The sequence below is a fragment of the Oryx dammah genome, unplaced genomic scaffold, assembly GCF_014754425.2.
Source record: "Oryx dammah isolate SB20612 unplaced genomic scaffold, SCBI_Odam_1.1 HiC_scaffold_20, whole genome shotgun sequence".
In the NCBI taxonomy this organism is placed as follows: domain Eukaryota; kingdom Metazoa; phylum Chordata; class Mammalia; order Artiodactyla; family Bovidae; genus Oryx; species Oryx dammah.
In genome coordinates this window covers 8827438-8840050 of record NW_024070204.1, presented here as the reverse complement: position 1 = coordinate 8840050, position 12613 = coordinate 8827438, and the positions used below count along the sequence as shown (strand labels likewise).

Genomic DNA, 12613 nt, shown 5'->3' with positions numbered 1-12613 from the left:
GGTACTGATTCATACTGGATACTGATTCACAAGTAGATTTGAACACATTATTTTCCGGGGATGACTCCTAGGGGGAAAAAAATCAGTATGTTGAAAAGGAAAGATTTCAGTCTTCCATTAGTATTGAATAATTTTCTGTTAAACACTCTAGTTGATAGACTCTAGAACTCATTGTGGAATTCTACATTTGTAATTCCAATTGTTTTGAGCAAAATTAGCCTTTAAAAGCATGAGTTTATTTGTTAATAAGAACTGTGGGGGAAAAAACCCTACCTTGGATTTCTGATTTGATGTTTCATATATTTTTTTCTGCTCTCAACCCAGGGACACACCTAGCAACACTTGAAGAAGGACAGCCGCCAGAATGCGTTCCACCTGCAAGTCTTGAAGCCAGCAGTTTGAAGAAAAGCAGTTGGGGGGTCTTATTTACTGGCATTGTTGGGGGGACGCTGGTGGCTGTGTACGCTGTGGCCACACCTTTTATAACACCAGCCCTCCGAAGAATTTGTTTGCCTTTTGTACCTGCAACTACAAAACAGATCGAAAATGTTGTGAAAATGTTGCAATGCAGGAGAGGACCCCTGGTGGACATTGGTAGTGGTGACGGACGTATTGTGAGTTACTCGACGTTTTAAGGTTTACGTTTTTTTAGGTTTTATGCTTTAAAAATTTCGTTTCACATTTCTTATGAGGCTTATGCAAAGCCTTGTTAAATTGATAGCCTAATAAAGTAGTCATTTAATTTTGTGTTTGTTTGGCTGAACTACTAAGTCCTTCAGCAGGACTTTGGAATTTATTTTTCTCAGATTAATTGTTCTTAAAGGGGAAAGTGCTCTGGATGTCTGGTAAAAAGGAACAATTGATTGATGATTATGAAATTGTTCATTAAAAAACTTAGGCCAACAGAAACATGTTAAGTCATGTAGTTTGACTATTTTACATTTTTTCCAAGGATGACTCCTAGGGGAAAAAAAAAATCAGTATTTTGGGAAAAAAAATTTCAGTCTTCCATTAGTATTGAATAATTTTCTGTAAAACCCTTTAGTTGGTATTGAATTAATTCTGCTTCTTGTGGGTTCAATCCCTGGGTTGGGAAGATCCCTTGGAGGAGGAAAGGGTGACCCACTCCAGTATTCTTGCCTGGAAAGTCCCACGGACAGAGGAGCCTGGCAGGCTCTCGTCCATGGGTTCGCAAAAAGCTGGACATGATGTAGGAACTCGACAACAGTAACAGCTTAAGGAGGGGGTTTTCATGTCTTTTTCTGATCTTGAACACAGCCTCTCCCCGCAGGTGATTGCAGCTGCAAAGGAAGGGTTCACAGCTGTGGGTTATGAGTTGAACCCCTGGCTCGTCTGGTACTCCAGGTATCGCGCTCGGCGGGAAGGGGTGCAGGCATTGGCCAAATTTTACGTCTCAGACTTGTGGAAGGTACGTACGGCAGAGGACATGCTAGAGTAATCCACCCCCAAACTTTATGATTCTTGATTAGTATGACTGAAAACTGAATTAAAATAGAGAGTTAAAGTGTATATTTCGGCATTATGAAATGTGAACAGCTTTTAAATTGATAGATTTTACAAATCAGCCCTACGTTAGAGTAGAAACTTAAGGTTTATAACTTTACAGGTCATGTGAGTACTTCTAAGGCTTTATTTACTCAATTTTAAATGTTCTCATTTCTCTTTATAATGCAGTGATAAGATTTTTTTTAATCTCATTTGTAAGTCTGTATGTCGTTATATAGGCATTAACTTGTCAATGTCATTCTTGGTGAGTAGTTTTGTGTGAGTGTGTATTTATATGCACATATAAACGTGTGTCTGAGTGTGTTTGAGACTGTGTGTCTGAGTGTGTGTATGTGTGTTTGTGTGTGTGTGTATATGTGAGTGTGTGCACGCTGATGTGAGAGTGTGTGTGGGTACATGTGTGTACGTGTATATATATCTAGGGAGAGACAGAAGTAGTGCAGGAGAAAGGAAAGGACCCACCAGCCATGCTGTGATGCTCCTTTGTGTCTTCATAAAGTATAAGATATTTCCAGGTTTACTTGTTTTCTAAAAAAGTGCCTGGTAATTTTGCTTTAGGAATGCTCCATAAAATGCTGTTTCTTAAATGAGAATTTTCCTTTGTAACAGTGTCATCAGTAGCTTATAAAAGTTCACTTGAGTTTTGTGTGCATTGGTTTTTATTCCATATATGCGTAATGATCTCTCTATAGAGTAAATAAAACTTTTATTGGGTAATAAGAATTTTGACTGGCGAAGCACTTCTCCCCCCAGTTTTCCAACTAAAGACCATTTTATTGCCATTTTTACTTAGTGTTTTAGAGAAGAGGAGGGGGACCAGAATTCTAAGGATGACTCCATAGGAGAAACAGGTGGTTCTGAAAAACCTGGAGTTCTTGCTAAGCTTGTTTGGTGTAGAGCAGAGTAGAAAGTGGGCCGGGGTGCAGATGGCCCAGTCTACCAGGGTGACCACCAGTGGTCACTGGTGAGTCCCTGCTTTCCTGACCATCGATCTGGGTGGCCCTGTGTGGAGTGGCTGTGAGGATGAGCTGGGATAGCTTCTGCGGAAACTTCTGGAAAACTGTAACAGATGAGCTAACACGGGTGAAAGTATTAACATGAGAAATCTTAAAAAGGGCCACTGTTTGTGAAAACCCACTATTTTTTTGAACTTCTATTTTGTATTGGGGTATATATCGGGGTATATATGCTGGAAAAGACTGAAGGCCGGAAGAGAAGGGGGCAACACAGGATGAGATGGTTGGTTGGCATCACCAACTCAATGGACATGAGTTTGAGCAAACTCTGGGAGGTAGTGAAGGACAGGGAAGCCTGGCATGCTGCAGTCCATGGAGTCACAAAGAGTCAGACAGCTTAGCAACTGAATAACAACAATGGCCGATTAACAATGATAGTTTCAGGTGGACACCAAAGGGACTCAGTCATACATGTATCCACTTCCCTCCAAACTCCCCTCCCATCCAGGCTGCCACATAACATTGAGGACAATTCCTTGTGCAATACAGTAGGTCCTTGTTGGATATCCACTTTGAATATAGCAGTAGGTACATGTCCATCCCAAACTCCCTAACTGTCCCTCCCAGTGGCAACCAGAAATTCGTTTTCTAAGTCTGAGTCTCTTTCTGAAAAATGGACTATTTATTGAAATGGGAAATTGCTACTCATTTTGAAATAAAGCTTAAGCTGATGTTGACTTTCCAGAATTAATCTGTGAATTGTTTCTCCCTTCTGTTCAGGTCACCTTTTCGCAGTACTCAAATGTTGTTATCTTTGGTGTGCCCCAGATGGTGAGTACCCCCTTCCTGCCACCCAAGTGTCTTTTTCTAGGTTAGGAGGGGGCTTCTGGCCTGCTCCCCCGTGTGCAGAATGACAGATCACTGGTTTAACAAAGTACTTTAGGGCCTTAATAGCTTAATCATAAAAGATTCAGTCTTGCAGTTTAAAAGTTCTGCTTTAGATGAAGGTCTCAGGGATCTACCTAAGCCCTAACAATTTGAGTCTGAAAACTGCTTTATGAGCTCCTGGTGTCTAATGTGAGTGGGTTTTCACAGTTGCTCACTTATTATATCCAGCTGACATCACTTGGGAAAGTTAATGGGAGGGGGCTTCCCTGAGGGCTCAGTAGTAAAGAATGAATGTGTGTGCAATGCAGGAAACATGGGTTCAATCCCTGGGTCAGGAAGATCCCCTAGAGAAGAGAATGACTACCCACTCCATTATTCTTGCTCGGGGAATTCCATGGACAGAGGAGTGTGGCAATTTATTGTCCGTGGAGTCACAGAGTTGGACACAAAGCAACTTAGCACGCACACACAAGCGTTGACTAGTTTCCATTGACCTCAGTTGGCTGATTTGTATTGAATTCTGACTCTGTACTTTGGAAAGTGAAAATGCTGTAGCATTGGACTGCAAATGGTCCTAAATTTAGCCTTTGGAAAGATGACCAGAATGGGAGGCTTTCATTGTAATTGTTGGTTTACTGACTGTAGAAAGAAATCCTCCTTCACTTTTCAGGCTCTATAATTGTAGGCATAGTAATCCTGGCAGATTTTGTTGTTTGCCGAAATGCCACTAAGAAGTGATACGCTTTTTATTTAAAAAATAGACTTTGTTGTTATGCTTTCTTATTCATATCTTAATTTTTCCTTAAGATATCTCATGCTGGAGAAATTTTTTTCTGTTAGAATTTTCAGTGAAATGCTTTTTTCTCTCTTTTTAAAAAAAAGTATTTAGAAGTGCTTTTGTTAGATACTCTTGAAAGTGATAGGATTCTGTATGTTCATAATTCTCAGCAAGCCTAACATGAAGATGAAACCTGGGTGTCTATACTTTTGTTACAAAAATGAAAAGAGGTAGAGAGGCATGATCTCCATGATCTCTGATCATTAAAAAAAAAACTCTAAAAACGTATTTAGTATCAGAATTGCTATGAAATTTGATGGTTTTTTTTTTTCCCTACTTATTGTGAAGTTTGAGCATTCTTTTGGGATAATTGGCATTTTGAGGCAAAGAACCTTAATTTAAAATCGTTGCTTTACACAGAGAGAAAGCTGGCGTGTTTGTGCTGTCTTGAGAGGCCCCGAGGCGCTGTCCCAGTAGGGGGCAGCACTGGCCTTCTCCCGGCTCCAGCTCCTTGGCTTCTCACTGCATTTGAAGTGTGGTCAGTTTTGGGAACTGTTCACCCAGGGGAAGAGTGTTATTTTGTTAAATACTTTTGTGATTATGGGCCATTCTTCTGTATACAGAGAAACCTTAAATAGGGCACTTGCAGCATTTCACCGTTCCTAGGAAGAAGGAAGCAGCTGAAATGCACAAAGTGCCCACGTCTCCTGGCACGAGAGGGATTCAGCCAACTTGGAGTCCTCCACGCAGGGGGATGGATCAGGGTGCTGAGGCCCGGATGGTCTCGGTGGGTCTGGGAGGCTCAGTTTCCTGGGTGGAGGTCCCTGTTTTCCGCCCTCCCCCAGGCCTTGCCTGCGTGGAGACAGTGAGAGGAGGGAGGGGGCTGCCAGGGGTGTCGGGGCCAGGTCAGCCCTTGGGGTCCTTAGGGCCCTGGAAAATTCTTTTAGGCTGTCTGGGCCCGTTATGCCGTCTCCAGTTAGAACGAATTTCCCTTCTCCGCACACTGGCCGGTGTCCCGGTAGGGGCTTGATGGCTGGACAGAGCCAGCACGGCAGGAAGGGTTTCCTGTGGCTGCTGGGGCGCACGTGGGCTGTGAGAAGCCGGAGGCGGCGTTGGGAGCGTCAGAGGGCGAGACCCTGGTGTTATGTGGCCTCCCTCTCCTGCTGCTGCTGGACTGGTGGTCCCTCAGCTCTGCTTCCTGTGCTGGACTGGCGGTCCCTCACAGCCTTGCGTTTCTGGTGCCAGACTGGCGGTTCTTCACAGTTCTGCACGGCAGTGCTCGGCTTACAGTGGCCCGAGCCTGCATCATGCTTGTGTGGCCAGAGTAGCAGGAGGGAGAGTGCCATTGGACCTGGCAGACCAGTGCCTGGATGGGAGATCGCTTCTCAGGCTTTTGGCTAAGATCAAGTGTGGTATCTGTCCGTATCAGTTTAACGTCTGGGGCTTCCCTCATAGCTCAATTGGTAAAGAATCTGCCTGCAATGCAGGAGACCCCGGTTCGATTCCTGGGTCAAGAAGATCCGCTGGAGAAGGGATAGGCTGCCTGCTCCAGTATTCTTGGGCTTCCCTTGTGGCTCAGTTGGTACAAACTCAGCCTGCAATGTGGGAGACCTGGGTTCGATCCCTGGATTGGCAAGATCCCCTGGAGAAGGGAACAGCTACCCATTTCAGTATTCTGGGCTGGAGAATTCAATGGACTGTACAGCCCATTGGGTCACAAAGAATCGGACAGGACTGAACGGCTTTCACTTTCACGTTTACCATGAACTCACCTGCCAGGAGGGTGGGACAGATAGGTCGTGTCCTTGTTGAAAACCCTCCGGTGACTTCGTCATGCTTTAAACCAGCGATGATAAGGCCCAACCTTCCATCTGGCCTTGGCACCCAGCCGCCCCCAGCTCTCTGTGACTGGCCCTGCCCTCACGGCTCCTGGACCACACTGTGTGGGGCCGTGTCCTCCCTGAGACTCCAGTCCCCCCAACTCTGGGCCTGGTTAGTGAACGTCTGCTGACCACTCACAGGTCAGATGTCTCTTCCTCCGAGAAGCCATCCTTGATTGCCCTGTGCGATGAGCCCCGACACTATGATTTCCACAGCTTGTTCCCTTCCCTGTGGACACGTGACTGCACTTCTCCTCATGTGATGGCTTTGGTGGTGTTGGCCGTGTGTACTGCACTGTGAGCTCAGGGACAGGGCAGACATGTTGAGCTCTGCCAGACTCCCAGCTCCTGGCTCAGAGTGATCACCTAGGAAATGTTTGTTAAACGAATGGATGAATATGGTGTAAACATGCGCGTTAAGTACACTTCCCGTGGGCTATTAAGTTTCATAACTTCAAAGGACTCATTTAATTTTAGTTACAAATTCTGTTATGAATCCATGAGTGAAAATACTGCATAGTGTTCTGATAAAGAAACAGCATTCGTGACCAGGAATCCTGCATTCAATCATTCATTAGCAAGTGTTTACTCAGGGTCCACTAAGCATCAGACCCTGTTCAAGTACTTCAGTGAATAAAGAGAAAAAAGGAAACATCCCTGCCCCAAGGTATTTACATGCTAGTTGGGAGAGCAGGTATTCAGTGAGATGGGAGTGTAGACTGTGGTACAGTAAGGGGGGTCAGTGCTGTGGGCTCACCAAAGCGTGAGAGGGAGACTGTCTTCGAACAGGGGACATTGGTAGCGAGGGAGAGCTGTGCGGCCATGTCTGGAAGAGCACTCCAGGTCGAGGAACAGCCTCTGCAAAAGGAAAGGTGCTGAGGGGTGTGTGCCTGTGGGTCCAGAGGCAGCGAGGGGGTGGTCGTGGTGAGAGGGGGTGAGCAGGGGTGGCAGGGGAGAGATATGGGGCCCAGGCGGGAAAGACAGGGCCTGCCGTGGGGAGCAGAGGGTGGGGGAGATGCTGGGAGACGGGTCTGAGCTCTTGCGGGCATCCAGGCCATCAGTGGGGGAAGCCAGTGCCAGGGTGGAGAAGCCAGTGACAGGTGGTCAGACTCCGGATGCTCGATGAGGACAGGTACAACAGGGTGAGCTGGCAGATCCAGTGGGGGGCACCCTGAGGTGTCTGACCTGAGCTGCTGGAGTCTGCTGAGCTGGGAAGCTGCAGGCAGACTGGGTAGGGGGATCAGGAATTCCTCATGACACACGCAGTCTGGGACAAGTGTGGGGTGACACATGTAGGCACGTCAGGTGGGCAGCGGCCAAAACCTGGAGGTCTGGGCTCCAGGTAGGGGACTTGTGGGGCATCAGCGCCCAGGAGCTGAAGCCGTGGGGGGCTGAGGTCACCCGGGGAGGGGCCAAGCCTTGCTGGACCTGAGCCCTGGCCTCAAGCACATGAGGGGGCCCCGGCAAAGGACGCAGAGGAGTTGGGGCGGAGGAAAGGGAGGTGGAGTGACCCAGTGGCTCAGAGCTGCGGACGGGCCTGGCTTGTGTCTTGTGCCTTTAGCTGGTTTCAACTTATGTTTCAAGTTTTGAAGAGGTAATTAGAATAGGATGAGTTCATGTCACTTTGAAACGTATAATTGTATGAATTCTTTTGAGTTTCATTAGGCGGAGATGACACATCACGGCTTCTCTTTGTGTAAGATATCAAGACCCAGGTTTGTTGCATATTTATGTGTAATTTAGTCCGTTAATTTCTTATGATTGAAATAGAGCCTTTCATTCATAGGTTTATCTTGACTTAACATATGACAGTCTTTGGAAATAAAATATCTGTAAAAGAGAAAAGAATAGTAATCTGAATAAATTTACAGTTGTCCTTTTTATGAACAAAATTAGCATAAGAAACCCCTAACATTTAGGAAAAACACATATTGTCTTATTCTTTGCTTATTTAATTTTCCGCTCAAGGCACACAATTTTTGTTTTTTTTTTTTTTAAAGAGCAATCTTTTGCTAGCTGTTAAAAGAATAAAAATATTCCATCCTTTAGTGGAATTTATTCATTGTTATCTCATTTATTCATTGTTTTGATTATAATAAAGAATCAGAATTTTGGCTCACTCCAGCCACAGGTCATGTAGAGGAGTTTTCCAAACTGCTTTTTAAAGACACAGGTGAGGAATCAAACTGTCGTAGAAAATTCGTTCATCTTAATTTAACAGATTACTTTAATTAATTTTTGTCCGTGCTGGATCTTCATTGCTGTGCTTGTGGCGAGCGGGGGCTACTCTCTAGTCGCGGTGCACAAGCTTCGCATTGCAGTGGCTTCCCTTGTTGTGAGCACAGGCTCTAGGTGCGCGGGCTTCAGTCGTTAAAGCTCACGGGCTCAGTAGTTGTGGTGCGTGGGCTTAGTTGCTCCGTGGCATGTGGAATCTTCCTGGACCAGGGATCAAAACCCATGTCCCCTGCATGGGCAGGCAGAGTCCTATCTGGCGCATTCAGTCTGGGACACGTGTGGGTTGACACATGCAGGCATGTCAGGTGGGCAGCAGCATATGTCCGGAGGTCTGGGCTCAAGGTAGGGGGCTCGATGGGGCATCCGTGCCCAGGAGCTGAAGCCAAGGGGGTACTGAGATCACCCGGGAAGGGGCCTAAGCCTTGCTGGACCTGAGCCACCAGGGAAGTCCTGTTTAATTACTTTTAAAGAGAGTAGCTTTTGCACAGGTCTTGGTTTCGAAACATTGCTTCCCACTCAGAAGAACCAGGAACGTTTGAGAAGTGGCTGATCCTGGGGCTGGGAAGGGAAGGTGTGAAAGCCTGGAACATTTAGTTGAGTCTGAATGTGAGGAAGCTCTCAGAAGGTTCGGTCGGGGCACATGCACAGGAGAGAAGCCAGCTTGAGGGGCTCCAGATGACCAAACCGCACAAGGTGAGTGTTAGAAGAAACGAAGACGACTGCGGATCGTAACCCGGTGATGAATCCGTGATGAATCCATCATGCTTACAGTGACGGAGACAGCGGGGGGAAAGTTTCTTGAGATTCTGACTGTTGATCTGAAAGGAAGGATAGACTTGGCAGGTTGCCGCTTTCAACCTGTGTGGTGAAATGGACTCGGGCAGAGTCATGGAGAACGCAGCACTCACTGGGGGACAGTTAGACGAGTAGCAAGACATTGGCATCTTCCCCGGCGTCCGCCCACAGTGTCGTGTTCATTTTTAAGGAGGAGTAGCAACCACACTGGAGACGCTGAGATGCCTCCTCAGCCGAGTGCTATGTCACCCTCAAAGCAGAAGGACCCCCGAGCTCAGGACTGTCGACTGTGGGAAGTTCACAACCCCTCTGCTGGGTTGTTGCCATGGACGCCGCTCATCACAAGCAGACGCCAGAGGGACTCGCCTGTATCCTTTTTTTTTTCTTTTTTTGAGTTAAAATTTTATTTGGGGGCAAAATGAGGACTGTAGCCTGGGAGACAGCCCCTCAGATAGCTCTGAGAAACTGCTCCAAAGAGGCAGAAGGATAGGGTAGTATTTATGTGATTCTGCTGAAGGAGGAATACTTACAGTCAAGCACGTACGTTTTTTTCGCAGAAGGTTTCTGCTGGTCACAAGAGACAGTCATCACCATGAAGGATTTTAGTGCTTTTTTAGATATGAGGAGGTGCAAGAATTGGGCTCATGAAATCAGCTCCTGAAGATACCTGTCTCTCTGAAGGCATGTCCTGTCAGTTTTTCCCGAGCACAGAGTGCCTCCTTTCTGCTGTCCAACCTGAACTCCCTTCAGGGGATGTTGGCTGTCAGCAACTGCAGCAGCATGTGATTTGACCCTTGTAGACGTAGATGGCAAATGCCAGTTTGCAGTCAACAGGGCCTACTTATGGTCGTAAATTCAACCGTCCTTTGGGAGGCTTTTCGTGACCGTTTCATCTGACAGTGCCAGGAAGGCTCATTCCAAGGGCCAGTGAAGATTTTGCAGACGGGTCACACAGTGTGCTCTTACTGGACTAGGTCTATCAGCAGCGTCCAGGGGGCTCTGGACCAGCTGTCTTAATCTGTCATGGTCCGGGCAAAACTCCCTCTTGTATCTTCCCTTATTTAGAGTTACACGATTACAATCATTGACCATATACAGGAGTATATATTTGATCAACTGCTTCCAGTCGACTGGCCTGTGTTCTTAAAGGAGGTTATTGTCATGAGAGACAAGAAAGGTGAGAGGTTGTTCCAGATTCAAGGAAGCCAAGGAACCATTACAGCTCTGTGTACTGTGCGACCCTGGACTAGGGGAAGGTGTGAAGGATATTCCTTGGGCATTTGATTGGGTGCTGTTGGGATGATTGTTGTTGGGATACAATGTTAAGTTTCCTGAATTTGATAACTGTGTTGAGACTCTTTTCTCAGAAAACACTGAAGTACCAGGGAGTAAAGGGGCATGTTGTAGGCAGCCTGTTCTCAGATGGTTTAGAAAAAGTGTTCTGAGGTGGGGGGCGTAGAGCAAGTCAGATAAAGCAACTGTGACAAACTGTTGAAAACTGGTGAGCCCAGGTAAAGGAATACAGCAGTTTTTTTGCTCTATTCTTGTATCCTTTCTGTAAATTTGAAATTATTTGAAAATAATAAATTGAATAGAGAAAAATATATCTAAGAGGTGAAGCTGGTAATATATTTTTAGGACCTGAAGATAAAATTTTAAGCAGCTGTTAATTTGCTAATATAATCACAGTGTCAGTACTTTTAGTAAACAGTAAAACTCTTTCTTCACAAATAGATTACTTATAAAGTTATGTATAAGTGATACGTAAGAGGATTTTACTTTTCGTAAGTTATATTGACTATAAAGAAATTAATTATTGGTATATTATGGATATCTTTTTAAAAGAATTGTGAAATTTTTGATCATATTTCAATTTGGTAGAACGTGTATTTTTTTCATGGTCTAATTCCACGTTTCTGTAGTTAGGAAAGTGGAAATCTGTAATACACATTTGCTAAAAATGACAGATTTTATATTTGATGATAGAAAATAGTCTTAAAATGGTGGTTCACGTGACTTCTGTATTTTGGTGGATTGTCGCCCAGGAGTGCTCTGTTTTACAATCAATAATTCGGCACAGATATTTTCAGGGACACAGAAGGACACTGAAGAGCCCCTTCCTGTGACCCCCTGCTCCCTGAAATGATGGCTGTCATTCTCCGCAGATGGCGCGGCTGGAGGAGAAGCTTGAGCTCGAGCTTCAGGACGATGCACGGGTCATTGCTTGCCGGTTCCCCTTCCCGCACTGGACCCCGGCGCAGGTCACGGGGGAGGGGATAGACACCGTGTGGGCCTATGACGTGCACTCTTTCAGGGGAGGAGGTGGGAGGCCCTGAAGACCCATGCACTTCCCGTCAGTCGTTCCCCTACAGGCTCTACCCAGAGTTTTCTGAGGTGTTGGAGTCTTTGATCTTCTAGAGACTTAAGGCTGTGTCTTCAGCAAAGATTGTGTTTTTGACCGCTGTGGAATGAGAAATGACAATTACTTTCCCTGACTTTTGGAGAAAATAAGCAGAAGTTGAGGCCAGCAGGTAGATGAAAAGCCCCTTTTTGTGGTGTATGCAACAGCTGTGCTCACCACTCTTCAAGCACTTGGCTGTGAGAAGATTCGAGTAGGCTGTGCTCATGCTGATGGCTGGGAAAGACGTTAGCAGCCCTGCACGTTGTGAAGGATCTGATTTGACGCCACAGATGACAAGAAATAATTTTTAAAGAGGGAATGTATTGTAAATGCTTGCTGTTTCCTATAACTTTATTCATACTTTAGATTTATCACTCTTTTTTTCCCTTTCTTTCTGTACTTCAGGACAAGATTAATTTTCTAAAGGTTTGGAGAAGTGTTATATTTTATAACACTTTCTTTGGTATAACTTGTTCCAAGGCTATTGGATTACTGTATTTTGTCAATGTAAGATATATATGTGTGTGTAAATCTATGTACATACAGACACATTTTAACATTTCTGAATTGTGACATACCTTCCAGTTGATGGTGTGTTGTAACTTAATTGGCAGTGTGGCGCTTCATGGCACAGTTGTATGTCAGCCACTGTTGGCAGAGTCTCAGATTTGATGAACTGTGGTATTCAGAGAAGATACATGCTGTGGTGGAATAGTTGGTATGACTTGATAGTGAAATAAACCATCCTGAGCTAGTCACCTCTTTATTTTATTAAAGCAGCCATTTATTTAATATTTCTCATTTGTGAGAAGAGACTTAACTGATTTAGATAAAGACACGTCAAGGAAAACCTTTGAATGTTAGTAGATAAACTTCACATACCTGAAAAATGAATATTGACTGTTGGCTCGCACAATCCCCATGTATCACAGAAAGGAATTAAACTCCCAGTAATATTACATCTGAAACCTGAACACCAAACCGTCTTAAGAGAGGTTTGATAAGATGAGATGGTTTGCATTTTTAAGTAAACTGATAAAAATACGATCAGTTTGATAATCTTCACTTTCATGAGCAGCAAGTTGGGACTCATTCATTCAACAAATGCTTATTGACTATCAACTGTGCAATAAACTTTTCTGATTCAATGGTG

The 12613-nt window shown here is 45.1% G+C and overlaps 1 protein-coding gene and 1 pseudogene across 2 annotated transcripts in view; both read left to right on the top strand.

Moving 5' to 3' along the window:
• The window catches only part of ATPSCKMT (ATP synthase c subunit lysine N-methyltransferase), an 18749-nt gene extending 6136 nt beyond the window's left edge, over window positions 1–12613 (top strand). The window contains exons 2-5 of one of the 2 annotated variants that reach the window (XM_040262505.1): window positions 323–614; window positions 1292–1429; window positions 3264–3314; window positions 11225–12613. In XM_040262505.1, the coding sequence (XP_040118439.1) occupies window positions 323–614; window positions 1292–1429; window positions 3264–3314; window positions 11225–11395 (652 nt within the window). In that variant the 3' untranslated portion in view covers window positions 11396–12613. Of the gene's footprint in view, window positions 1–322; window positions 615–1291; window positions 1430–3263; window positions 3315–3679; window positions 4123–11224 lie in introns of those variants that run through there. The other variant, XM_040262506.1, reaches the window with a different exon arrangement.
• Window positions 5527–5743, top strand: LOC120879713 (annotated as a pseudogene).